General features: G+C 38.5%; 3 protein-coding genes and 1 non-coding gene across 11 annotated transcripts; 1 reads left to right on the forward strand and 3 right to left on the reverse strand.

Annotated features, from left to right (window-relative positions):
* Window positions 1-424: 424 nt before the first annotated feature.
* Window positions 425-4439, reverse strand: LOC135651689 (F-box protein At2g32560-like). The gene is made up of 5 exons (XM_065172003.1): window positions 3252-4439; window positions 2950-3029; window positions 2564-2742; window positions 2360-2434; window positions 425-897 (listed from the first exon to the last, which is right to left on the reverse strand). Exons 1-5 carry the CDS (start codon window positions 4059-4061, stop codon window positions 710-712), a joined length of 1332 nt encoding a protein of 443 aa, XP_065028075.1. The 5' UTR covers window positions 4062-4439; the 3' UTR covers window positions 425-709.
* Window positions 4440-9108: 4669 nt separating this feature from the next.
* LOC104000608 (DNA gyrase subunit B, chloroplastic/mitochondrial) lies at window positions 9109-21343 on the reverse strand. Of its 8 annotated transcripts, none has more exons than XM_018819539.2 (24): window positions 21057-21343; window positions 20850-20970; window positions 20175-20255; window positions 19962-20075; window positions 19440-19496; window positions 19073-19174; window positions 18299-18446; window positions 18108-18184; window positions 17033-17137; window positions 15889-15959; window positions 15478-15619; window positions 14339-14437; window positions 14082-14210; window positions 13719-13833; window positions 12640-12707; window positions 11590-11703; window positions 11399-11515; window positions 11231-11284; window positions 11039-11144; window positions 10206-10336; window positions 9983-10068; window positions 9847-9883; window positions 9653-9749; window positions 9109-9529 (listed from the first exon to the last, which is right to left on the reverse strand). In XM_018819539.2, exons 1-21 carry the CDS (start codon window positions 21215-21217, stop codon window positions 10000-10002), a joined length of 2181 nt encoding a protein of 726 aa, XP_018675084.2. In that variant the 5' UTR covers window positions 21218-21343; the 3' UTR covers window positions 9109-9529; window positions 9653-9749; window positions 9847-9883; window positions 9983-9999. The 8 variants fall into 8 exon arrangements, with proteins under 8 accessions (XP_018675084.2, XP_018675082.2, XP_018675083.2 ...); XM_018819537.2 differs by having other exon boundaries at window positions 9970-10068; XM_018819538.2 differs by having other exon boundaries at window positions 9956-10068.
* A 203-nt stretch (window positions 21344-21546) lies between these two features.
* On the reverse strand, window positions 21547-21619 carry TRNAA-UGC (transfer RNA alanine (anticodon UGC)). The gene has a single exon. It is a non-coding gene; the product is annotated as a tRNA-Ala (tRNA).
* A 2052-nt stretch (window positions 21620-23671) lies between these two features.
* LOC135651409 (uncharacterized) lies at window positions 23672-25109 on the forward strand. The gene is made up of 3 exons (XM_065171474.1): window positions 23672-23918; window positions 24000-24533; window positions 24607-25109. Exons 1-3 carry the CDS (start codon window positions 23771-23773, stop codon window positions 25107-25109), a joined length of 1185 nt encoding a protein of 394 aa, XP_065027546.1. The 5' UTR covers window positions 23672-23770.
* The last annotated feature ends 1134 nt before the right edge of the window (window positions 25110-26243 follow it).

Consider the following 26243-nt stretch of genomic DNA (forward strand, 5'->3'; position numbering starts at 1 on the left):
TGAATTCTATGACTCAATTCTTAACCATTCTTTTGAAACAAAGAAGACAACCATAATACTTCGTCACACTTAAATCAAACAAAAATAAGATATGGTCTAGAAACAGCTTAGCTTTAGTGGCTTCACAGTAGAATCTTTGTTCAAACAGTACTTAAACAAGTTTGTAAAGTGGCTTCCTAGTAGAATCTTGGAAGAGTGGTTTGACCAGAGAAGTAGAAAGAGATGAAAGAACAGTTCATTTATTTCCTAGATGATCTCAGACCAGTTCAACAATTTAGCAGTACATGGAATGAATAGTTGGAGTTGCTGGTACAACCCAAAAAAAAAAGAAAAACCTGCAATCTCAAACTATGTGAAGAATTCTGGCTGCATCAGCAACATAACAGCTGCTAATCAAAGGAAGAGTTTGACTTGCAATGGAGAATGAAGAGCTAAACATGTAATTTATATTGAATTGCTTGTGTTCTAAGCTACAATATGTAATCTGCATGAGCTTGGAGTTACATGTACCACATCTGATGCCTCTTCAGCTATGTTTGGCTACTAATCATCTCTTCTCATTCTGAGCTCACATGAACAGTTGATAGTTACTTCAGGATTAACCTTAAGGCCAAACAAGTTTCATGTGGTAGAAAGACCCCGATGACTATTTAGGCACAAAGGAATAAAAATATGCACAGATGATGCTTGAACAGGACTTGAATGAACTCTATTCCAGAGCATCTGTTGGCCACAGCCGTCTCCACTTAGAGATTTCATCCTTGCTGTGGAGTTTTCTGATTCCTCCATAGAATCCATCCGTTTCGTTACCTTCTTCTCTGTGATGCTTTCGACTAATTGATGCCCGTCGCCATCTTGAACCGAGCGTGTACTGGTTGAATTCCAGGACAACAGTATCTGGACAATCAAATAGAAATGGTTGGCCTGAGAGATGAAAGAAGTTTATTGCAATCCCAAAAGCAAATACACAAGTGCTTCCAGGTTCCCAAGTAATGATGATTCAAATTTTAGAAGGAGATTATAGTCTGGCAAATTTGGAAGTTCATGAACTAAAAGCTAAATGAAGTGGACAAGTGACACTCCAAGTCAAAGATACAGAAACAACCATTTTTTTCTGCAGAGATTAGGCTGTGTAAGTTTACACTCACCAGGCTATTAATTTTATGTCAAACCTGACGGTGTTTTGAAGGAAGCTTCAAAAATGAGATGCTAAGGTTTGTGCACAGCAAGTGCTGGTTATCTTATAGTTGTCAGCTGAGACTAAATTTTGTTGAGGCAAAACATATGATAATTCAATCAAAATTTGTATTCCTTAAAGCATGATCTCAAAACTAGATTTGCGACTTGAAAGTTCTGAACATCATATAAAGTCTTACTGGCTTCTACGAGAACATAAGGAAGTGGCAATCTCTTAGACTCACATTCTTAAAACCTAAAACTAATAACAAACAATAAAGGATGTTTAATAGTTGATTGAATTAAATCTTGCCAAATAAAAGCTCTTAACAATATCAGAACTTACTAATGTTTCAAACAGGAAAGCTGAAAAGAACATGGCAATGGTCACACGCATTACAATTATATTAGATGTTTGCTATTTTGTGTATCTAGTCTGCTTCAGCTGTAGCATCTATTTAACTGTTCTGGATTGTTATTTGAAACTAAAAAAAAATACTATATCGTAGAATATTGAAATAGTAAAAAATGAAACTGGAAAACGCTTGATCATCTATCATGACAGAATTAAATCCAACAAATTACTGTAACAACAAACAGTCCGGCACTGTGATTCATCTTCTTATTTTGCTGCAAGATGAGAAGTGTTCCATGTTATTCATGTCAATGTAAGTTAACAATTCTTGCAGACAAAGTAACGAGTAATCGAGATGCATCAAGGGTAAATACTAATACCTGATTAAGATAAGCAACAGTGCATTAGTGAAATTTGAGAGCAGTTGAATGTGTGAAATTGGCACTTATTTGTATGTTGTTATTTCGAAGGAAAATGCTGTTGTTCCGAGTGTATATAAGATAAGAGATCTGAAAATATAATAGATCAAAAGAGTCATATAGAAAAGAACTCCCGGAACAACGTAAGCAACTTCCAAGATCAGTTAATAACCATGTTGATTGTGTAGAGAAGCACCCTTAAGTGTCTTTTAGTCTGTAACAATAAAGTTTCATCTACTCTCTCTACAACCTCTGTTCAACAATTTTCTGATTCAAGGATGGTGTTCAGCCAAGTCATATAAGGTCTAGAGGATGCTCAGATAAAGCATTTCTAGCCATGTCTCTTATCTCTAGAGTCTAGGAAGAAAAAATATCTCTGTGCAATACACAACAGCATAGAGATACTCACCACTAAGATGACAACTGCAATAATGCTCATTTCCATTACAAGATTCCAAGTGACCTATGACTCCATACCACCAGCCTGCAAAACACAACGAGACATTGTTGACTTCCTTCCACTACATACATATCACTTGTTAACAGTAGAAAATTGAGTCTATGCATTGAGTTAAAGACACAATCAGAACAGTCAGATGATTAAAGCACACACCATATGGAAACTCTTTGTTCCTCCTCCATTGAATCTCGATATGATTGCCTGGGCGTAAATCACTGAGGCAATCCGAGATGTGAAGATCATGAGGAGGAGTGTTGACAGGAGGTGCCCTCAGCCTATCCCACTGCACTCCCTCCTCTACGACTATAGTTCGTCGTCCATGGGGTGGGTACCTACAAGTCATGATACACCATTAGGTACTAAATCCAGTCACACACATTCATACTAACTTCTTGATTTAAGTTTCAGAAAGTTCAAGAACTAAAAATTCGATACTTTTTGCTCATATATTCATTTCCAAAACTTTTTGAAGCTTTGCGGTATATTGTTTTGCATAAGGAGAACAGAATTTGCATTTGATGAGGCCAATCTATGCATACCTTGCATGAAAAGAGTTTGTCTGGCGAACATATCTAACTTCTGCATCATAGCAGGATAGAATAAACCCCACATGCCCATGCTGCATAGAAGCATTACAATTATTAGCAATTCAAGCTAAAAGAAGGAAAAGCTACGATCTTGTTTTGGGAGCACTAAAGCTATGACTATGAAGCTGCCTAAATCTATGGCAGGGAACAGGATCTAAAGCCAAATCCATCCTATCGATGTCTGATCCAATATGCGAGCATAGAGAAACAGATCCTGAGGTTTACAGACATGGTGGATTTGTGCTGATCATTACCTCACGGTTGTAAACCTGAGCTGGGAACCAGAATCCGCCGCTCTCCAGTGACCGATACCAAGACATAATGGAGTCATCAGGCAAAGGGCTCCGGTTCTGGCATCCACCATCAATCCTAGACTTCAGCCAGGAAATAGGCCACACACAGGAGAGCGCCCCAATCCACTTCCTGCAGCTGTTGCTCGCCGAAGAGTTCTTGATCGAAGCCAACAACAGCTTCCACTCTCTGCGCGCTGCGTGGCCGATCACTCTCCCCCATTTCTCTTCCATGTGCTTCTCCCAGAGGTGGTCACTCCTGCACCTCTCCCTCAGAGAGCTACAAACAGCCGCCATGTTCGACAATCCGGCCGGCGACAGCTTCCCGAGGATGCACTCCAAGGCCAACTCCGGCAAGTCCAAGACCGACATCTCCCCCGATTCCTCCACATTATCCACCCTGTGGGCACATCTCTTCCTCGGAGACATCGTGGGTGACGATGGAGCAGCGAGTTTTCGAGCGCTAACGGGCCGAAACTTGTCGAACAAAAGCAGCAGAGCAGCTGATAATTCTCGCCAGAACAAGATGGAGAGCAGTCTCACCTCACCTGCCCATGGAGGCAGGGGCTGTAAAGGAAGCGACTTGGATAGCAGGACGATGACGGGGAAGAATGACATGAGGAAGAAGAATGGCATCAGAAAGCCGGAACCGAGAGAACAGAGCTTCAATGCAGCTCCAAGGTTTGGTTGGCGGTTGCACACCACTCCAAGTGGCAGAAGCCCAAGAAGTAAGCTTCGCTGAAACGGTGAGGAGAAGAAGATGGAGGTAAGCATGAAGTGGTGGGGATGTTTCCTGTTCAGCGCATCATGATCTTTCTTTCCCCACGAACCTACCGACTCCTCAGCACCACCAGCACCAGACCGCTCTCTTTCTTCCCCAGGGAGAACACAGATCACAGAACTGGCGAGGTGTGTGAGAGATGAGGAAGAAGGATTGCAGGACTGCAACTAATACATGGGTGGATAAGCTATAAATGGCTAGGAAAAAGCCTAGTTTTTTACTTTTCTTGGGGTGTGGAAGGTTGAATCAGGAACTGGAGGAACCAATCATCATCAAACAACACAAGCCCATCTTCCTTACCATCCACCATTGGCAACCATTGGCTTTTATGGTTGGTAGAGATAATAGCTGAAGTCACCACAACATGGTCATATGACCCTGCTGTGGAGGAGAAAAGGCCATGACCCCAAGTCAGTGCAGGTGGTGTCTTCTTCTTGTTGGTGGGCTGTGGCTAAAAGTTGCTTGTGCTGGTTTGGGTATCTGATGCCAGGAAGATTCCTCCTCCTGTCTCCATCTTGCACTCAGCACCCATCTTTTAATACTACAAATCGAGTGAGATAACATTGGAACAAAAAAAAGGATCTGGCAATAATGGATGGATGATTTTGCCACTCTTTCTTCCTCTGCTTCTCAAGTAAATTTAGTTTTTAGGAAATCTTGAACATGTGGATTTATCAATTCTGATGCTTCTTACAGCTAAACCATATACTAAAATATTATTATATTTGACTCTGGGTCAATAAATAATTAGTACCAAGATAAAAAGTATCTAGATTTCCTCCACTATGGGCCCATTCAACATTGTTGATTGAAATCATCAGTGCAAGAATACCAAACTGGATTAGATAAAAGTAGTCTTTAGTGGTTTTTTTTATTTCAACATGTTCCTCTTGCATGTTGTGAATGATCATACATACATACTTGCCAGAAATATTACAGAACAAAGATGAACATGCATCCTATCATTCTAGCTGAGAAAACTATGAATTGGTTTGTGATCATAATACAGTACTACTCGATTACATGGAAAAAGCATGGAAATGAATTCCAGATGAACTACTCTTTTTTTTCCTGGGGGGAAAAACAGAACTTGATGGCAAGTCATTCGACATGTTTAGGACTAATAACATGATGGCAAGAGCACCCCCTAACAATCGTGTCTCCATCACGGTTAACAAAGCAAGATCCAGAACCTACAAAAGAACTCATATTAGAAAAGGACTCATCACAGAGAAAAAGTTAAATGAGTGCTCCAAAGAGCTAACATCCTAATTAGATGGATGGAGAGTGACCACAGGAGCCATCCTTAAAAAGAGAGAGCTTTAAAACCACAAAGATAACTGAGAGGAAGGAGGATGGATGGTTGTTGAATCTATAATTATTTTTACTTCCAAATAAATCATAAGGAAGTGTCAATAATGATCACAAGCAAGATGAAACTTTATTCATATCCTTGCCCTCTCTCTCTCTCTCTCTTAGAGCCAAGCACTACTATTAAGCCATGAATTGAAAAGTTACCATGTAAGAAAGAGTCCAAATATGATTTAGCAAACTCAATTAACAATTAATGAAGATGAGGTATGCACTGAAAGTGACCATCTGCTATAAAGTAATGCAGCTTGTCAAAAGAGAAATTGCAGTGGTGGCAGCAAGGTTGGGCATGATGCATCGTAAAGATCACTGTGAATCTTGATGAGCTCATCCCAAATCCACAAGGATTATACATCCTACTCATCACTATTGATTCTTCAAGACTACCAGCAGCAACACTGGTAAAAAAACAGAAACCAGAATGTGCATTAAAGTATGAGACTGACAACATAAAATATGTTATCTAAATAAGTTGAATTGAAACTGGACATACTTTTATGCCATCAAACCATCTAGTACTGACATGACATTCTTCATGGAAAAACATCCTTTTCTGAGATGATATGCATTGGAAATTTCACATCTCTGCACTAGTCATCCACTACTAGAGTTGGCTTTAGCTAAAGTAATGTCTCTGGGAGGATGACTTTTTGTGATAATAAGCCATGTGGTAATCGGTGAGAAAAGTGTTTTTGAGTCCACAAATTTTGACCAGAGATTAGGTATGGAGGAATTAGTAGCCAATTCATGCACAACTTGAAGATATCCTCACACAGCTTTCTACCCAGTTCATTGGGTTGTCAACAAGTGTACTCGACAGAATATAAAATGACACTGGTGAGCTGGTGTTAGGATCTTGAGATGGGCTTTTTCTTGATCCTCAAATCTTAGCTGCACTAAAGACGCTAAACTAATAGAAAAGAAAGAGTGAAGAGACCAATCCAGTGCACAAACCCCTCCATCATCGCTGTGCCTGGTCTCCCATGGTGGCAACAATCTAGCATGGAATCCATAATGGAGGATGGAACACTTGAGATAAAAGTTAGTGGCCTTGTATAAGAATAAGCCAGTGATTAGTACAAGCTATTCTTAAGTTTCGGGAGCATGGAGTGACATAGCTGCCAAGGAGTTGGCCTCCAAGAACAGTGGCTTCTGTGGCCGAGGGGATAAGCTACAGCAAGATATGAGATTCCGGCTCATGTTGGGCAAAAGCTTGTGCAGGTTACAGGATTGGTAGGGACGAGGGCCGATCTGTTGTGGGGGTGTGGATAGAGTCACAGGAAGATGGTGGAAAGATATGATGCCAAAGAATGAATCGAGACAGATTCCTAAAGTTGGGTGCTTGTTAGATGGCAAGAGCAACAAAGCCACTACTTGTTTAGCTGCAGATGCATGCGACCGAGGCGACACCGGCCGACCGCAGCTGGCACTCCAGCTTCCACCTTTTGAGCTGAAAGGCTGTGGCAGAGACAAGCAGAAGATGTCCTGCTCAACGGAGATTTGTGTGGCCCGTCAGAAGATTTCGAAGAACATGGCAGGGAATCAACGACCAAGCTTTGGGATACTTGGCACTTGGCGTGCCTTCGATGTGTGTGTGTGTGTGTCAGCTACGAACTTTTCCCTGTGGAGATAAAGATTGGCACATTGCATCTACCTGCAACTAGTGGAATCTGATTCATTTGCTTGTGCATCAACAGTGCAAAAGCATACCTCATTGAAGCTCCAGCCTGCGGTAGTGCATCCGATTCATTTCATCTCTCTGCACACTTCCTTGCATCCAGGAACTGACAAAAGGCATGAGCATTCCCAAATTTGAATTTTTTTACTCAAACCATTGACTCTATCTAACACTGCTTGCCTTAGATTGTGTTGGTTTATTAGAGCAAGCCTTAGGATCAGGTTGTAGTAACACACAGTAGAGTTGGTCAGTAGCTTAAAACCATGTCATATAGCAACAATCAATAGACCACTGATTTAACTTGAGATGATATAGACCAAATCCAACATGAGATCTTCTCAACCTAATTGGACCAGCTTGTTAAATCAGCAGTCTTAGATCAAGTTTATCTTTGATATCAATCATGGACAAAAGATCCCATATAGAAAAAAACACAGATGCATGCAAAGACCTCATTGGGGCAGCTGAAGCTAGATCAGATACAAGCATCACAAATTGTGATTTAGAGAAACAATTTCAGAAAAAGAAAAAAAAAAAAAAAAAAAAGGAGATTGGTTTTTTTTTGTTTCTTGCACTTAATTCTTTATGAAGTCATTACAAAGTGTAATCAAATGAAAGAAGAGAGAGAGAGAGAGAGAGAGAGAGAGAGAGAGAGCACTGGTAGTGATATGGACAAAGATATGGTGCAAACAGTTCTTTATCCACTCATTTTGTGTTGCCACCTTATGTCATTTACCTGCACTATGGGATGCAAAGATACTTGATACAAATCAAATCTAAAGTGCAGAAACATTCCTATATCTGTAATCACATTTACAAAAATCAGCTGCCATGCAATGGAAAATGCTGCCCATTGGTATGCAATGGACTTGATATTGATCCTTGTCTGCCATGTACACACAGGGATCCATTTCTTGTCCATGATCATTCTACATAAATGGCATTCTTCATACCATGATCTCTGAAACAGGGTTCTAAAATAAGTGGAATAGGAGAAGTGTACTGTGAGACCTTTACAGGTGATCAGTTGATTCTTTCTACTGATGCAATTAATGTGCTTCCTGATGGGTTTAAAATGAATTCCATACATACCTATTTAAATACCAAAAAATTTCAATGTTTAATTTTTATGTCTCAATCTGATCATAAGGGTTCCATTCATTTCTAGATATGACTAACCTGAATCAAGTCAAACAGATCCAAGCTCTCCATTGCCACCACCTTGGGATTGCAACATGATCACCTCGGGCTACATATATTAATTTCCCTTTTGCTTCTACCTTGAAAATATCAGCTGGTCTAGTAAATTCATCCGACCATGGTCATCTGCATTTTGAGAAGAGTAATAAATGCAGGCTTGAGCTTTGGCACACTTCTCGGTGTACCAAAATATGCAAATTTAATATGCAGATGAAGAAAAGTTAGCTCACTGCAATACACTTCTCGGTGTAAGAACAATATTTCTCTGGGACAGGCAACCAAAAAATGCAGAGACTGCAAGTGGCGACGAATTAATGCTACTCATTTGCAGAATACATTCACTCACACATCTAGATCAGTTAATGTGATGGAAAAAGTATTCATCCATGCATTACTTGATCCAACAAACCATACCGACACCCTTCTCCTTTTTGACCAAGGCATGTAGGCAGATCAAAGAAGTCAACAATTAAGAAACCTTTTCGCATGTAGGCAGATCAAAGAAGTCAAATGCTGTGGCGCCAGTGAAGGGTGGATCTGATGAGATTTCTGCAACAGATAACATGCTCATTCTGTTCTCCCAACTAGCAAATGAGGATCAGCGGCGCCACAGCATTAAGGAATACTGATGACAATCTGCACATAAGGAACAGGTTATCATGCGGGTAAATAATCAAACAGTTGGCAGGTGATCCACTAAGTGCATTCTTCAGAGGCAAACAACAGTAGATGATAAGCATGGGAATATCATTTAGTTACCCATTTAAACAAACAAGAAAAAAAAAATCAACTTGAAATAGAAACATAGTAGATAGGAGTTGTAAGGCCATGAGCCTGTCAGATGATCACATCTTGATAGAGCAAAAACATTATATCTGATCAACATAGCAGAACCTGAACAGTTGGTCTGAACACTTGACTCCTTGCTTTCCTGCTGGTGTGGAAGATCTCTTGAAGTAAATATACTAAAGACCAACTGAACTAATAACTGCCTATGTGATAGAAAGAAAGAAAAAGGAAGATCTTGAAATAAGGGAAAAGTACAACATTGTTCAAAAACTATCCATGATAATACATAAGACAAACAGAGGAGGGTAAAATGGCAAAAGGCTTCTTCAAAGTCTTGGCAGCAAAAGGTAAAAGTAATATTATCGGACTCTGTCAGACACATACTTGTCCAATCTGCACTTGAAGCCCAAACCAGTCTTAATTCTGCCGAATACAAAAAAAATAAAGATTATTATATGCTATCCAGATGAACCAAAGACAAGCAAGACAAATCTATGATGAATATGTTATTTCTTGCAGTTCTCATAATGCAAAACTAATACTGACCAAGATAACATCATTATGATAAGGTAAAAAATGAGGAAGCAAGGAAGACAAGATGCTTTCATTAGTTCTCAAACCAAAACAAAGGCCGAGAATATACCTACATGGAAACAAAGATAATGGGAAAAGATAATAAAGGCTACGTAACAAAAGGATTCACTAAAAGAAATATATGTAAGCTACAGACAAGTACAAACCTATTAAGTAGCCAACAATCTCCATTTGCTCCTTTCCCTACAAAAACACCAATTAAGCCAACCAAAGGAATGGAACACGAATGGACCAAAATAGTTGGGCAAGGCATACGGCCAGTTAGTTACAGAGTAGTCAGACATGTTACTGAGTCATCCTCAGATATCGAGGTGTTCCAGGTTGATCATATTTGCAGAGTTCTGTATCAATTCCTTCCTAACATCAACCTAAAAGAAAATGATAACAAATTAGGGACCTCAAGCAGCAATATATTCAATTGTAAATGAAATAAAATGGTTAACAATTAGTTTACCAAATTAAACACAGACAGAACAAGACTTTAACATAGCATCTGTTTACTTACACGAGTGCCCATAAGTGAAGAGAACACAACACTAGCTTCCGCAGCATCTTCCACTACTAACTGCTTCAGTAGCCTTCTCTCTGGGTCAAGTGTAGTTTCCCAGAGTTGTAATGGCATCATCTCCCCTAATCCTATTATTTCCAAAATAATGAATGTGTCATTAGTCTTTTAAAAGAGGACATAGGACAGATATTCCTTGTAGTTATAGAATGTGACATAACTTGGTAAATGAAATTGTAACTTTGTTTAAGTAGATGTAGCATGCCATGAAGGAGACTAAGAGAAAAATAAGGCACCATTTTTGCATTTTAAGTGAGACATAACACTGAACAAGAAAGCAAAGAAAAAAAAACTCAAATGAGGGACAATTAGAAAAATAACTTGGTCAAGTATTTAATTTATGTACATCTTCAGCAATATTCACTAATTTGGTTGCGTGAAGAATGCAGTTCTGGTTGCACCATGGTATCGTTGTTTATGCAAACTGCCTTTCTAAAAACACACACAAGGAAAAAACATAAAAATGCAGTAACATGGCATTCCAAAGAACAATCTGTTCTGTTCTATAAAGAAGTTCAAAAAGGATATTTTGGAAAAGATAAAGATACCAGTATTTGTTACAAAATCAGATTTCCAACAGAAACTTTTGATAAATGATATGGTCAGCATACATGTTAGCTTCCATTTAAAAATTCAAAGAAGATTGGCAGCAGACATACAAGTAGCGACAGCAGCATACATGAGAAACATCAAATGATTTGCAGGTTCAGAATGCCTCTAAACACTTTCCTTCTTATGATTGTTCTGTTTTTGCTTTTTATTTCTCTGTTTACCTTTGAATCTTTGGATATTGTATGAAGAATTCGTAGGGAAGGTTTTTGTGAGGCGCTTGAGCTCTGTGTCATCATAACAGTAGTGTATATGTTTTCCACGCTCAACCTGATACTTGATGATTAGATAAGAAATTGAAGGAAAAAAAGATTTATAGCAAATTTCTTGTACACACAAGAAAGTGGAGTGTGCACCTTATAAAGCGGAGGAACACCAACATAGATGCAACCTTCATCGAAGAGTGCTTTCTGCAGCAACAGCGTTCATCATACAGTTATAACTCTACCTATATGGAATTTGGAATTTGGAATTTAACAATAACATGGCTGTTAAATCCCTAACAGTAGCATTCTACAGCGCACCTGGTATCTAAAGAAAAATGTTAGCAGAAGGGTTCTTATATGAGCACCATCCACATCAGCATCAGTGAGAATGATGATCTTATGATATCGAAGGGCATCTTTCCTAAAATCCTCCCCCTGGATAATGAAACATTCTGATCAGCAAGAATGTTTGGATGCTGACAAATCCACGGGAAGTGTGCAGATGCAACCTTTACACCAAGACCAAGGCCAAGAATGAGATTTTGAATTTCTTCATTCTTGTACATAGCTGCTTCATCCCTTCTTTCAATGTTCAGTATTTTACCCCTCAAAGGCAAAACAGCCTGCAAGAATTGTTGAGATGGTTCAAATTTTAGGAGTGTTTAGTGCAAATAATTTACAACTGAAAGTGATGAACGGAACTATGACCCGATAAACAAAGAGAACAATCAGGTAAAAGAAAACTCTCATATAGAATAAAGTAGGCAACTCAAAATTGCAAAATTACAGTAAACATAAAGTGAACGATAAGAAGGTTATCCTTTCACCAATTAGTGGCACATCTTAAATTCATAATGCATACATAACATAATGAGTTCTTCCAATTCAGAAACCCGATTGAAGTGTTCAATGTCCCCACTTTATACAATTAGTTGTTACATAATGGCATTAAGGTAGAAACTCGTGTTTGATAAGCAGAAGGCTAGGTACAATATATGAATCCACACTGCTACGTGATAAAAAGATACCGACTCCATGAAAAATGACTCTGAGCTGGTACATGATAGAAAGATATTTAATACAACAAGAAATAGACATGTCTGAATTAAATAAACATTGACAGTGATCATCAAAAGGAATGACAGACAGGTAAATATTCAACATTAGATGCTCAACATCCCTATCTGAAATAATGTACTTTAATGGACCCAAATGATTCGTCAAGCAATCCATATTTCATGACATACGTGGAATTCTGCTCATGACAGTAGTCTGTCATCACTTATCAACATTTGAAATATGATTGCAAGAAAAACATCACTTGATGGGACTTAATCTAATACAGATCAATGCACTGGACCAAAACATAAGACTTACGGAGAGGGTATATATACATGCATCTTTCAGAAGGGAAACAAGAACAACACATAACATTTTAAATTGTTTTAGTAAATTTACGACAAAGGGTCATAAAATAATTCAAACAACATGCATAGAATCATATCCTCTCTCTGTCCTTACTAATAAAAGCTCAGTCATAAAAGAAATTGAACTTTCACCTGGAATCTCCTATCACGACCTTGCTTGGCACTGCCACCTGCTGAATCACCTTCCACTATAAAGATCTCTGAAAATATTGATCAATAGAGTAAATAAGAAAAAGAAATTGTAGATCAATGAATGAAATTTGCTGCAGCAACAGTAGAAAATGCAATACCAAGAAATACAACCAAGACACTGAATACTGGAAACAGTAGAATAAAGGAGAAGTGCCAGAAAATTCTCACATTAAAGCCACTCTTGATGTTTTCATTTGTTTTAAATCCATAATTCATAACATTATGTTCTACATTACAAGTGGAAGACTTAAGGATACATCTTAAGAAAACGCACTTAAACAACAATGCCAAGATACTACAGCATAAGAAAAGAAGACAACAGTACTGGCATGGAAGTCTTACAGAGTTTCCTAACAAGTGTCTCCATGGTTAATACATCCCCTTTACTACTTAATGAATCCTTCTGATAGCAACTATGACAAATGAACAGGTAAGCATCACAGACTGGTTAAATTGTTTTGGCTGTCAACTAACAACCTCCCAATATTTCTTTTAAGAAACAAGTCAAGAGTGCACTGTGAAACAAGAGCCCAATGTTTTCATGGATATGTCAAGAGCAAATATAATGATCTGTCCTACTTTATAGGCTGAAGAATAATGAAATATCAGTAAACTATACACGAATTGTTGAAATATATGTTTAAGACATGGTTAAGTCAGTAAATGATTCCAAAGATTTTTTGGGGGATGGTGCAGTTGAAACTAAAAGTATCGTCCAAAACTAATCTTTCAATTTCACTTAGATGTTGGATATCTCAAAAATAGAATTGTGGCACAACACTAGAGGCAAGTTGCAGAAGAAGGCACCAAGCAACTGAACAAGCACCAACAGTGGATTAGCAACATCAACGTACTAAAATTTGAACTTTTGAAAATTACATTATATTGTTAAAAAACCACCTTTAATACCAATATTTGGCATGATAAGCACACTTTAACAGCAAATAAGAAATTTAAAAATCCATAATTGAATCTAGTAAACTTCAATCACAAATTGAACATGACACATGGACAGTTACCACATTCTTCAGGATTTGTAGATGAACAATCAGCTAATTTTCCAGGAAGGGAAGAAGATTTCAGCACACTTTTTGATCTCACCAATTCTCTAGCGCGCTTTGCTGCCATGGCAGCCTACATAAAAAGTGTAACTCTACAATTATATGTAAAACAACAAAAATTGTATAACAAATATAACAAGTGATCATTTTGAGTAATCTCTACTGAAGTAGCAACAATATAAAATGCATGTTTTATTTAAAAAGCAAGTTATCTCGAGAAATGATGCTGCTGTTAAAATGTCAGCATTAATAAATAGTGAAAATGTTCTCGATGAAACTAACAAAGCAACAATATTACATGCAACAGTAAAAAATATATACCTTCAGAGCATTGAGAGCTTTAGAAAGAATTGACTCAAACACGTCCGGATGTAACTCCAGGTACTCGGTAAGATGCTCTTGAACACATTGTTCAACAACTTTTCGTACTTCAGGGTTCCCTAACCTTGTCTATCTCATAAGAACATAAGATACAATATTAACAAGCAACGTGCCATCTAGCATTAGTCAGATATATGAAACGAAAGAAACTACAGAAGACACTTCAAATACTTTTCCAAGCACAAAGTCAAGAGTACCTTTGTTTGTCCTTCAAATTCTGGATTTGGAACCTTTACAGAAATAATGCATGTTAATCCTTCCCTTACATGCTCTCCACTTAAGCTAATATCCTTATCCTGTCACAGGATCTTTTGTATAAATTGTAAAGCACAAAAATATACAAAAAAAGTCCAAATTGCTGACATATAAATATAAAAAGAACATCTACTGGTTGACATTTAAATATAAAAAGTACTTTAACATACACCACAAATTGCACCACCACAAAAAAAAAGGCATCAAATTTTTCTATTGGGTAAAAATCACACTGATTGTGACCAGACAAAAATTCACATGTTTGGAATTTACCCTAGTCCAATTCCACCATGATTCTTTTGAAAAACATCATATGTTACTCAACTTTCTTTTACCATTATATGGAACCTAATACCAGGCTAAAAGAAATTATCAGAAGACTTTCTCACTTAGGATTGAAATATCATACCGTACCGGAGTTTCGAGATACGCTCGATATGATATACTGAGCGGTATGTTTCGGTATACCACTCGGTATATATATATATATATATATATATATATAGGTAAAAAAATCTTTTATTTATATATATATTTATATATAAAAGTAAAAAAAATCTGCAACGTCGCCTCTCTTCTCCCCACACGGGCCGATGTCGCAAAAAAAATGAGACGACGTCGCCTATATATATATATATATATATATATATATATATATATATATATATATATATATATATATATGTCACCCGGTAGCGAGCGGTCCATGTACCGGTCTGCTGGCAGACTGGTACGGACGGTATTATTCGAAATTGAAGACCTTGCTTATGAACATGTTGGATGAACGGTGAACTTGTAGAATAAATAAAATATGATTCATGATATGAAAGGTCAACTGATCAAATAAAGCTTGTCTGCAGGTGATAGGAAACAGAACTTATCCAAAATTGAATTCCTGCCTTTATAAAGAATTGTTATTACAAAGAGCTACAGAAACAACCACAGTCTAACTTCTGCTGAACTGTTCTAGATAATATCTGTTTTTCATATTGAATTGACCCTCTCCACCCATTATACCTGAAGGCATCCCTTTATATATTCTATCAATAGAAACATGAATCAATTATTGAAAATTAAATACCTTCATAGCTTTGGACTTTTTCCCCAGGTTGTTGATAGTTCTCGTTAATGAAGCTTTCATCCCATCTATATGGGTGCCACCATCAATTGTGCGGATGCTGTTAGCATATCCAAGCATTGTCTCCGAATATGAATCAGAACACCTGTTTGAGGAGACAGTAAGAACCTAATCCTGGTGCTTCCAATTCATGATTGAGAACATTAATGGATGAAGCTTAGAACATATTCTTCTGATAAAACAAAGTGCATCAATTACCAGCAACACAAATACAGCAAGAGAAAAAGATAAGCAATGGAATTAAAAAGAATGAACAGATTATTGGCATGTTAAGGGCATCCTGAAAGAAATTGACAAAGGAGATTAAAGACTTTAATCTTGATATAGCAGTATGCAAGAAAGAAAGTACTTTACCATTGAAGGGCTACATCAACTGTGACTCCATCTGTTTCTTTTCTGAAAGCAACAGTGTCATGAATTGGTTTCTGCAGAAAATGATGAAATTTCAGCATATATATTAAAGGGATTGCTGTGGAAACAGATTTTCAATGACCAGGTAACTAAAAGTTACAGAAATGACATGAATCAACAAGTTCATTTCATCCCCCCTCCCCCATCCCCCTCTCACTCAACTCAACTATACAAATGAAAACAAGACAATCAATGTTAAAATTAAGAACAAGAAGAAGTCAGAAAAGGAATATTAGCATATGATAGAAAATAGGGAATTATGTGGCCCCATCGATTCTACAGTGTGCTTGACATCCCCTGCAGGGCTGAGCCAACAACAGAGGGAAAGAGAAATGAGCCAATCATACATGCAAGTGGAAAATATATCCTTGTTAAGCTCATAACCGCAATAACAGTCATAACTCATAAGCAACTACATAAGTTTGGTGAGTTAATTTATCCTCTGTTGAGATGCAGCAAGGTCTACATACTACATTAAGGTGTGGACCATTTGTCTTGGCCCACTGTATCTACAATATCTTTCCCGATCCTTCTACCTCTAACAGCAACATAATATATATTTCTCACCCAGCACCATGAACAGTTTTACTACTTGTAACTGGTTCTCTCCAAGTGATCACAAAATTGATAATTCATTGTTTGGTCTTCCCTACTGAAACCAGAAATTCATCTAAACTTCCTCAAATAACTTCCTAAATTTTTTTGGGCTTGTAGTCCTAATTATCTAGACCCCTGAAAAAGGATGCTCTTTATGTGATGGACCAGGAAAGACACTTCAACAGAATAATAAGCCACTTCTAGGATTATATCAAAACAACATCTAATAAAATTGAATTCTTATTAAATGGATATTTATTTGTATATGCAAAATGTTAGAAACGAACTAGGAAAATTAACATACCTTTCTTTTAGTATTACAATGGAAAGCTAGAGTTCTTGACATACATTCACACAAAAAAGGCACATTCAGATAACCTACTCTAAAGGAAAGATAGAATATGAGGGAGAACACTGTCAATACATTGAATGAATGCCCTGGGAAAATAAGTATTCATAAATTGTACTTCATAAGGTAAAAAGTACAAACCTTATCAGTATTTAACCATTTAACATACTCAATCAAGCCACCCGCGTAGCAATACTCATTGTATTGTTCTTTTGAGTCACCCTCCTTTTTCAAAGCAATAGTAAGCTGCAATTAATACAGTACAAGAAAATGATTAATATGTTCATGCAGGTATTTGAACTTTATATCACACGTGGAAATGATTACTCTTATCACTTAATAAAAACATCAATAATTAGCAGAATCAAGTAAACAGGATATAATGATGATCAGAGGCACAACATTGTACTCACCTGGCACCTTCAAGGTGCCCAATATGGTGCACATATGAATGGACCCTACTTGAGATCACAATGTAGAGCCCACATAACCACTGCAAAACTTAGCATACCCGCACAACTAAAGTGCCAAATTGCCGATGCATGTGGTTTTTGGTAATTACAAACAAAAATACAGTAGAAATAATGCAAATATGGGCCACATTCACATCAATCAACACAATAGAGATGCCAGTGCACCAAGAAAACCTGTATACATTTTGGCATAGAGAAGCATTTGTGATGACTTTTCAGCAGTCCCAAAAAGTACTATGCACAATGTAACAAAGCTTTGACAGGCTAAATGGTACACAGATGAAGTGCAATAGGCACAGTGAAGACTAGGCCCATGTTTTACTTTATATCGTACCACGTATAAGATAATAAAACTTAGGTTTCACCAAGCTCGAAAATAGTAATCACTCATTTCCCATGGCAAATCCAACATGGTTGCTCTTATGTAAAACAAATATATCTAAAGAATTGCATTACCAATTGACACTGTATTAGTGGACAAGAAGTAGCAGGTCCTGCTGGTGTAAGAAAACAACTCCCATCTCTCATTTCCTCACACATGAACATGCACAAACAAATACAGGAGTGACCAGCCCAAGCTAAGACATTGGTGCTTGAAGCAACTAAGTTTGGGTGCTGAAAATTTATTGATGTTCGAGTTAGTCAACTTCTGTTTACAATGAAGACTAGCTTAAATGTCAAGGACAATAAAGAACTTCATATATGACAAAATGTGTTGCTGAAAAATGTTGGAGAATTTATACCTCAGGATTCAAGAAAGCAAGCTCCCGAACTCGTCCAGCAATTGTGTTAAAGTCATAAATGATGGAAGTAGTGAACACTACATTCAAAATGAAAAAAAAAAAATACATAAGATAAACGACATATACAACAGTAAAGTCATCAATTGTGAGTTGCCACTTTGGAATGAGAAGAAAACAAAGAAGAAGCATACCATCTCTATCGGGCCAAAACCTTATGCATGTTCCCTTCTGAGTAACTTCAACTGGCAATGGTTGGCATGTCAGAGTTGTCACTGGCTTTCCACGTGAATAATTTTGCTGGTATTCCTTTCCATCACGCCATACTGTTATTTCTAGTGCCTACACAAGACAACACAAACTTGACTAAACTGTACTCAAAATTGAAAAGCCCCATTCATCATATTGTGAAATATAGCACATAGAGGTGTTGTAAAATATCTAATTGGCTGAGTCGTTTAAGAAAGCACATCACAACTTAAAGGCTATTTGAAAGTTGAAACTATTAATAGAGAGGATCGCAAATCAAAGCTACTTGAACAGAGAAGATAAATCATGAGTGGCATTAACGGAGTTTATAACAAAATCCAATAATAATGCCAGCTATGTAGCTCCTCATAGATGCAAAACTCAACATATCAAAAGCAAGATAGTGTGTGATGAACATGTTTAAGACTAAGAAGCATGACCACATCACATGGATATCACCCTATTAGTCAATTGAACTATGTAAGTGTTTCTTGGGTTGTAGAAATAGACAGTCAAAATTACAGAATTTAAGACAAACCATCACCAAGAAACCTTTGTACTGATATATTTTGCGAAAATTTTCATGTCCTTTAAATAAACAAACATTGCAGTATTTGCACCACTACAAAAGAATAAAGCAAACATATTGTGAATCCTAATAACCATAGGGAGAAATTACAGCAAATAGTATAAAGTTAACAGGATGGGAGTATGGGTACCTCAGATAAGGCATTGACAACAGATAAACCAACACCATGTAGCCCCCCAGAGACACTGTATCCACTGCTTGAACCACCAAATTTGCCTCCTGCATGCAAGACCTACAAGTATTTGTAATTAAGACATTAAAATTCTAGAAAATTGACAAAATAATGAACTCAGTATTTTTTGTGAAGAAACAAAAACCAAGGTATTAACATGCACCCTATGTACATGATAGTACCCATGCTAATCAACTTAAGGCATTATTTTAAATGTTCAAAATAGTCCACTAACAATGAAGATATAATTATAGTCCCATTGTAAGTTACATATGAGTTTTCCTTTGTCCCTTGGAAGAAAGAGAGAAAATGTGAGCAAGAATACCGTCAAAACAGTCTCCAAAGAGGATTTTTTTGTGACAGGATGTATGTCCGTAGGAATCTGCACAGAACAAAAACATGCTTATCAAGGAACATTGACTGAGAAAATGATGGTGACATTAATAATAAGTTGGCTATTAGCAAAAGAGGATAATAACTAAGTATATATTTCATTTCATACTGCCCCTCGAATGTGGTCAGAAACGTACATGTCCGATTAAGTAATCAGCGAGTGTTTCTGGTAAATTTGTAAAATGGGACGTGTTACTAACACTTGTTTTCTACAGAATCATCATTTCTATTAGACACCATCATCAGTTTATGAAGGATTTGATTTCATTGTTCTCCTCTTCTTTTGCATCTGATCTTGAATGAAGTTCACTCATTCAGACAAGTGATAAACCTTTGATGGGACACTTCATTCAGAAAAAGATTGCATTTTTTGCCAATATTAATAACTAAAGGAAAAAAAAAAAGAAAACCTTACATTGCCTTCATAAAATAATATTATGAAAGAAATTCATACCCCTCTTCCATTATCAGTGATGCTCACAGAATTATCTTCGTGCAAAATTACGTCTATCTTTGTTGCATATCCTGCTTGCGCTTCATCAATGGAGTTGTCCAATATTTCATACACCTAGGTAGAAGGACAGGAAAGGTAAAGTGAAATAAAATGGGAACAAAACAAAGACCAAACATATCATCAGAAAATACAAATAAATCAGAATTGAGCTACCAGATGATGTAAACCACGGGGTCCTGTGCTCCCGATGTACATTCCAGGTCTCTTCCTGACAGGATCAAGGCCTTCCAAAACCTGGCATACAACACACAACACAAAATTGTTGCGTCTCCCATCACTAGATGAAATGACCAAACAAGCATTATGTGAATGGCAACCAGGTTACATTCATATCAGGTTAGCCACATATATCACAGAACAAAAAGCACATAGTATGGTAGTGCAGCAGTCGGGAAACAGCCACCTAATTACCTAATTATTCGTGTTGGAAAATAATCACCGGAACTTTAATTGTATTTACTTGTGCTTCATTTTTCTTCTAACATTCAACGTCAAAAAGTCATTACAAGTGCATCAACAAGGCATTTTCCTCATCAAACGCTAGGTCAAATGAAACTATGTCCACCACTTCCTTTAGGCATAAAAGTGCGAACGATTATCATTTTCAATCTGCTCAAAGTTCGCATGTCTTCAAATAATCTTATCACCATATCCAACACGGACCAATGTTTTGCGTTAGGAAGCCCGTTCTCGAAGCAAGAAAGAGCCATTTACAACCCTCGAACAAGTGGAAACTCCTAAAACCCACTCGCATAACGAAAACAACAGCTGAGCCAAAAAAAGAAAAGAAAGCACAAAAATGGGGGCGTTTAACGGAGCAGGAATCACCTGAATCTGCTCGGAACCGTAGGTTTGGTTAGCTTTCTCCTGAAGCTTCTCGGAAGCCACGCTCGACGACTTGAAAGCCCTCACCCCCAACTCGATCCTCGGAGCTTGGACAGCCAAAGTCCTACCGAGAAAGCAAAAAAGAACCGAACCTTGATCAAAACACCCCGAGAACGAGAAAGAAACGGAAGGAGAAGGAAAAGGGACGACCTCGAAGTAAAAAGCAGGCAGGGGCGGGGGCGAAAAGGGGGGAAGGGCGAGAAGGAGAGAGGGGGAGGGGGGCGAGTGCGGGCGGCGGAGAAAGAGGAGAAGAGGCGGTGGACGAAGAGGCCGCGGAGATGGAGAGGCGAAACCGGCCGCAGAAGCGCCATCGGTGGTCGTATCCTTCAGCTGCTCGACGCAATGTTTCCCCCCCACCCTACGCCTTTCGCGTTTGCGCTCTCTTTTTATCCGCGCTCGTTTGCTTTTGCTTCCTCCTCGGCGGTAGTGATGAAGCAGCGGGATAAAACCCTAAATTACGGCTACGGCTTGTTTTTAGAGGCTCAGACTCCAAATCGAATCTTGCGGGCCCAAACCCGAACATCGAACCCGAACCAAAACCATCACACAAAGTTAGCAGAGATGATATTATTGGCGGTGAGCTCTTTAAATAATATGATACGCATGGAAACGCATTGTTGGCAATGAAAAGCCAAAAAACTGGAGGTGCGGGGAATCGAACCCCGTGCCTCTCGCATGCAAAGCGAGCGCTCTACCATATGAGCTACACCCCCGTTGTGCGGTTAGCTTATCAAATATATTATTTATTAATTCAATATATTTGATCGTACACAGATCAACTCATTATTGGGAGCTGATTTATCTTGTTTTACTGGAAATTGTAGTTAACTTAAAGTTAGAATATTAATGGAATGTTTCTTTCTATTTGATAAGATAATAAAAAAGTATCTTTTCAATTCCTAATTTTCCTCATCTTATATTTTGATCATATTCATAAGCTTTCGTATTCAAGGAAATATGACACTCTTCACTATCATACGATCAAATAGAGATCAATTTAATATATCATCTTTATTTGATCGATGCCAAAACCTCGTTCGATTGATGTGATAGTCAGAATTGTGCTAATAAGGAAGTTCACTTGACAAGTCAACTAGATATATTTAATCATGATCTCAAATCCGATAGTCTCATACGGCAATATAAAATAGCTATAGATATATATATATATATATATTTATCTCTCATTCATAATGCAATTACACTTACATAAACTTAGCACTTGATCAAATCTTCCAACCAAAAAACTAAATTAAGTGTAAAAATATACCTAATTTTACATGATTTTAGCTCAAATCCTATATTCGCCTAAAATCATACCAACCCGACACAAACTTAGAAAAGAAATTAGTTAAATATGTATCAACATTCATATCGGATAATCAGAATATGATTTAACAATGAGAGATTTGACTTTAGAAGAACAACTTTAAACAATCTTAATAAGTTAATATCAAATTTGATCATTGATGTGATGTATATCAAGATTTATCTGACTTGACTTATTTATAATACCACACCTATGAGACCCAAAGTCTACTTATATCAAGGTTGGTTTGACTTAACTCATTTGGACTATTTTTTTTAATGTAAATGTCAAAATTATGTTACATGAAGACATATATTAAGTTTACTTTGATGTTTAAGTTAATATGAAGCTTGAAATGAGAATTAAAAATTAGAAAAAACAAGTGGAATTCCTCCTATCCAGAGAGAGAGAGAGAGAGAGAGAGAGAGGCCTGAGGACCAGAAACAAAAGCATCGAAGAACATCAAATGGTGGTGCATGGATGACTGGTGTCTTACATCGAAGGATAAGTAAATCACGTACAACATATTAGAATCATCTCCGCATCAATCCCCAGGCAAATACCACCTTTACAGTCTTCAACGTGCCACAGTGCTGCCATGCCTTCCATCATTCACCTGCGTGATCAGCCCCTCCCTCTCTCCTCTTCCCTACACTGTCTGTGATCACATCTTCCTCTCTCACGTTTTCATCTTCCAAATCCACTGACCAGTAGATGCCTGAAGCTTATTATGGTACCCCCCCACACACACACAGACACTCTCTCCCCCCTCTCTTGCTGGGTTCTCTTCCTCGCAGACGCCAGAGAGAAGGCTCGGAACCCAATGAAACGTCAAAGCTCACAAACCTAACTTTCGCTCCGCCATAAAGAAAAAGGGTCGCCTTCCGAGCTGGACCGTTTGTTGAACCACCTCGACCCGACGTGTAATTAGTTTCCTTTTGTTATCTTTTATATTTTCTTTCTTATATGCCTCGATATGTTTCTTTTATTATTGAATACTTCAGGTGTAATAACTCAGATCGATCAATCGGTGCTTGCCACGTAGGTAGGAACGCGATCTTTGCTGGACCTGAGCGACATAAGATACCTCCTCTTACTTGAAATCTTTATCGATGACAACAAAAGCCGGACACCATGGACCACCGCTCGGCTTTCCATCAGTACCGTCCATCTGCACATGCCCTACGTACCATCGTCTGATCCTTCTCATGATTAGACCTTCAGTTCCTTTGCTCTTTTCTATTAATTGGACCTTCTGTCTCCATCGTGCGACTGATGTAGAGCATATGTTTATGATTAATGTGATTGGATGAATACATCATCTTCATCTAATTTGATGTAATTAATCAAATAGATTGTGCTGGTCGGGTCGAATCATACGTCTGTTGGCTGGCGAACCCTCGAGATGGCATCCTTGTGAGTTTAGCGGAGGAAGGCTCGTTGTACACCCACAAAAGCCAGCCTTCCACCTCCGGTCTCTGCTTTCTCTTCGTCTCAGATCTTTCTTCTTCGCTTCCTACGCAAACTTAGAAGAAGCCAAGGAAGATAGCGAGGGATGGGGAACGTAGAGACGATGCAAGCGTCGTCATCTCGCCGTGAAGTCAGCTCGGAAAACCGCCCCGCCACCATCGGTTGCATGTCCGGCATCTTCCGCCTGCTCTGCGTTCACCGTGACAGCTCCTCCCGCAAGCGTCTCACCTCCGGTAAACGCGCCGCCGTCGTGGCTCCCTCTTACCCTCCTAATGGCAATTCTAACTCGACGTTTAATCCTCGATAACGTTTAGGAAAGACGAAGGAGAAGCCTAGCGTCACAACTCCGTCAGGACCGACGGCACCTCCGCCCCCTCTAGTCGAAGATAGTGATAAGCAGACAGGGCCCTCGCGGTGCTCCTGCGAGACGCCGGGGAGCCCTATGATCCCGCAGGACATTCGAGAACCGGGCGCGGAAGCGGTCGTCGCTGCGTCCCCCGAAACCCCCCTCCGCCGGCCGGCTCTGGTGGCCAGGCTGATGGGACTCGAGGACCTGCCGGACATCACGGTTTCTGTGACGCCGGAGGCGGCGGCTGACCAGCGGCGGGAGCTGCAGCGGGCTCTGGAGAAGTGCGACGAGGACCTCAGGGCCCTGAGGCGGATCATCGAGGCCGTCCGCTTGGCGGAGATCCAGGCGAAGGCGGTCTCCTCCTCCGTCAGATCGGCAGGGCTGATCAAATCGGACGGCCTGGATGCAAGAAAGGAGTGCGAAGGCGAGCAGCCGAGTCCCGTCTCGGTCCTCGACGCGATATCGTCGCCTCGGTATCGGTCAAAAAGATCACCGAATGGTAAGCATCAACCCACCTTTTTTACCGGCTACAGAAGCGTGCGTTTCGTTACATGGCACGCATCTCAATGCAGAGAAGAAGGAAACAACAGCCGTCGGATCCAGGATCGTGAAGCCATCACGTATGGGTTTCGTCTTCGTGGGTGAGCAAATCCAAAGACAAAGACGCCAACAGCCAAGACATCACGTCCATGGTCGAGCTACTGATGCCGAAGAGATCAACTGTGCAGGAGAGGGTTACAGACAAAAGGCACCGGACGCTGCCAAGTCGATCGAAGCGATGCCGTGGGTGGTCGAGCTAAAGGGGAGAGAGATCGTAAGGATGATCGGAGGCGTTCGACGAAAGTGCTGGAGGAGGAGGTGGAGGAGCGCTAGCCGGGAGATGGCAAAGTCCGTAGAAGAGGTGTGGGCGGACGCAGCGTGGGAGGAGGAGACTTGGGAGGTGGCGAGGGTAGGGGTGTGGATGGAGAGTGTGATATGGAGGGACTTGGTGGAGGAGCTGGTGGTGGAGTTCTTGGGGTGGTGTTGCAGGTTGTCGCTTCCGTTTGGGACTTGTAGGAAAAGATTATATCTTTAATTGTATGTTTGATAGATCTATGTAAATTTTAGAGGATTTAAATATATAATGTTGGCCACAGAAGCTTTATTTCAGTACAGCAAGTGCGGCACTCTTGGAATATAAACAAATCAGAATACTTGACTTTTTGGATGAATTGCTGACAACAAAATACTGTGGTTCGTCACATTTGTAATGTAATTAGAATCTGCTTTTTAGGGAATCAAATAATAATTAATGTAATTATATATATATATATATATATCGTAGTAATTTTTTTGGATGAATTTTCAAAAAATCCTTATTTTTTAAAATGTCTCGTAGAGCATCTCTACTTTGAAATTTTTTGAAACAATAAATTTTAAATTAATCATTTTACCCATTGTTCTTTTTATCTCATCTTTACATGGTCTAACCCTAACAATAGTGCTCGCTCAAAGTTGATGGGATTGATGTATGTGGTGAAGGGGAGCGACTAGCCCTTATGCAAGGACGATAAGCAGAGAAGGATTGTGAGTGACAATATGTTGTTATATGAGCAAAGTGGTGACAACATGACATAAATGATGATAGGTCTGATAAAAAAGAAATAAAGTGATATTTTTATATGATCAAAGGTGTTGTTTGAAATTTTTTCAAAGCAAGGACACTCTTGCAAGAAATTTTAAAATGTAGAGATTTTTTTCAAGAATTTACTCATTTTTCTGATATTATTTTTTTATATTTTAAAAATATTTTTTAAAAAATAAAAAAATTATGGGTAAATTTTTGAAAAAAAACTCATACTTTTTGAAATATCTTGTACCTTTACTTTGAAAATTTTTGAAAGAATCCCATTGGTCATGTTAAAAGATCATTTTACTCATTTCACTAAATCCTCATCACCTGCAACCCTCATACGAAGGTCTATCGTCATCTGCAACCACTCCTCTGTCATGTAAGACATCTCATCTTCCCTGCAACTCTTGCACGAGAGCTAAGAGGTAAAATAATTATTTTAAAAAGAATATTATTTTAATTTTTTTAAAATAGGAGCGTTTTGTGAAAAAAAATTAGAAAGTAAGATTTTTTTTCTATAAATTCGCCCAATAATTATTGGTGATTAAAATTTTTTATATTTTTTTCTTTGTATATAGTTGAAGGGCATATATACTT

This window comes from Musa acuminata, chromosome BXJ3-10 (genome assembly GCF_036884655.1).
Source record: "Musa acuminata AAA Group cultivar baxijiao chromosome BXJ3-10, Cavendish_Baxijiao_AAA, whole genome shotgun sequence".
Classification (NCBI taxonomy): Eukaryota; Viridiplantae; Streptophyta; class Magnoliopsida; order Zingiberales; family Musaceae; genus Musa; species Musa acuminata.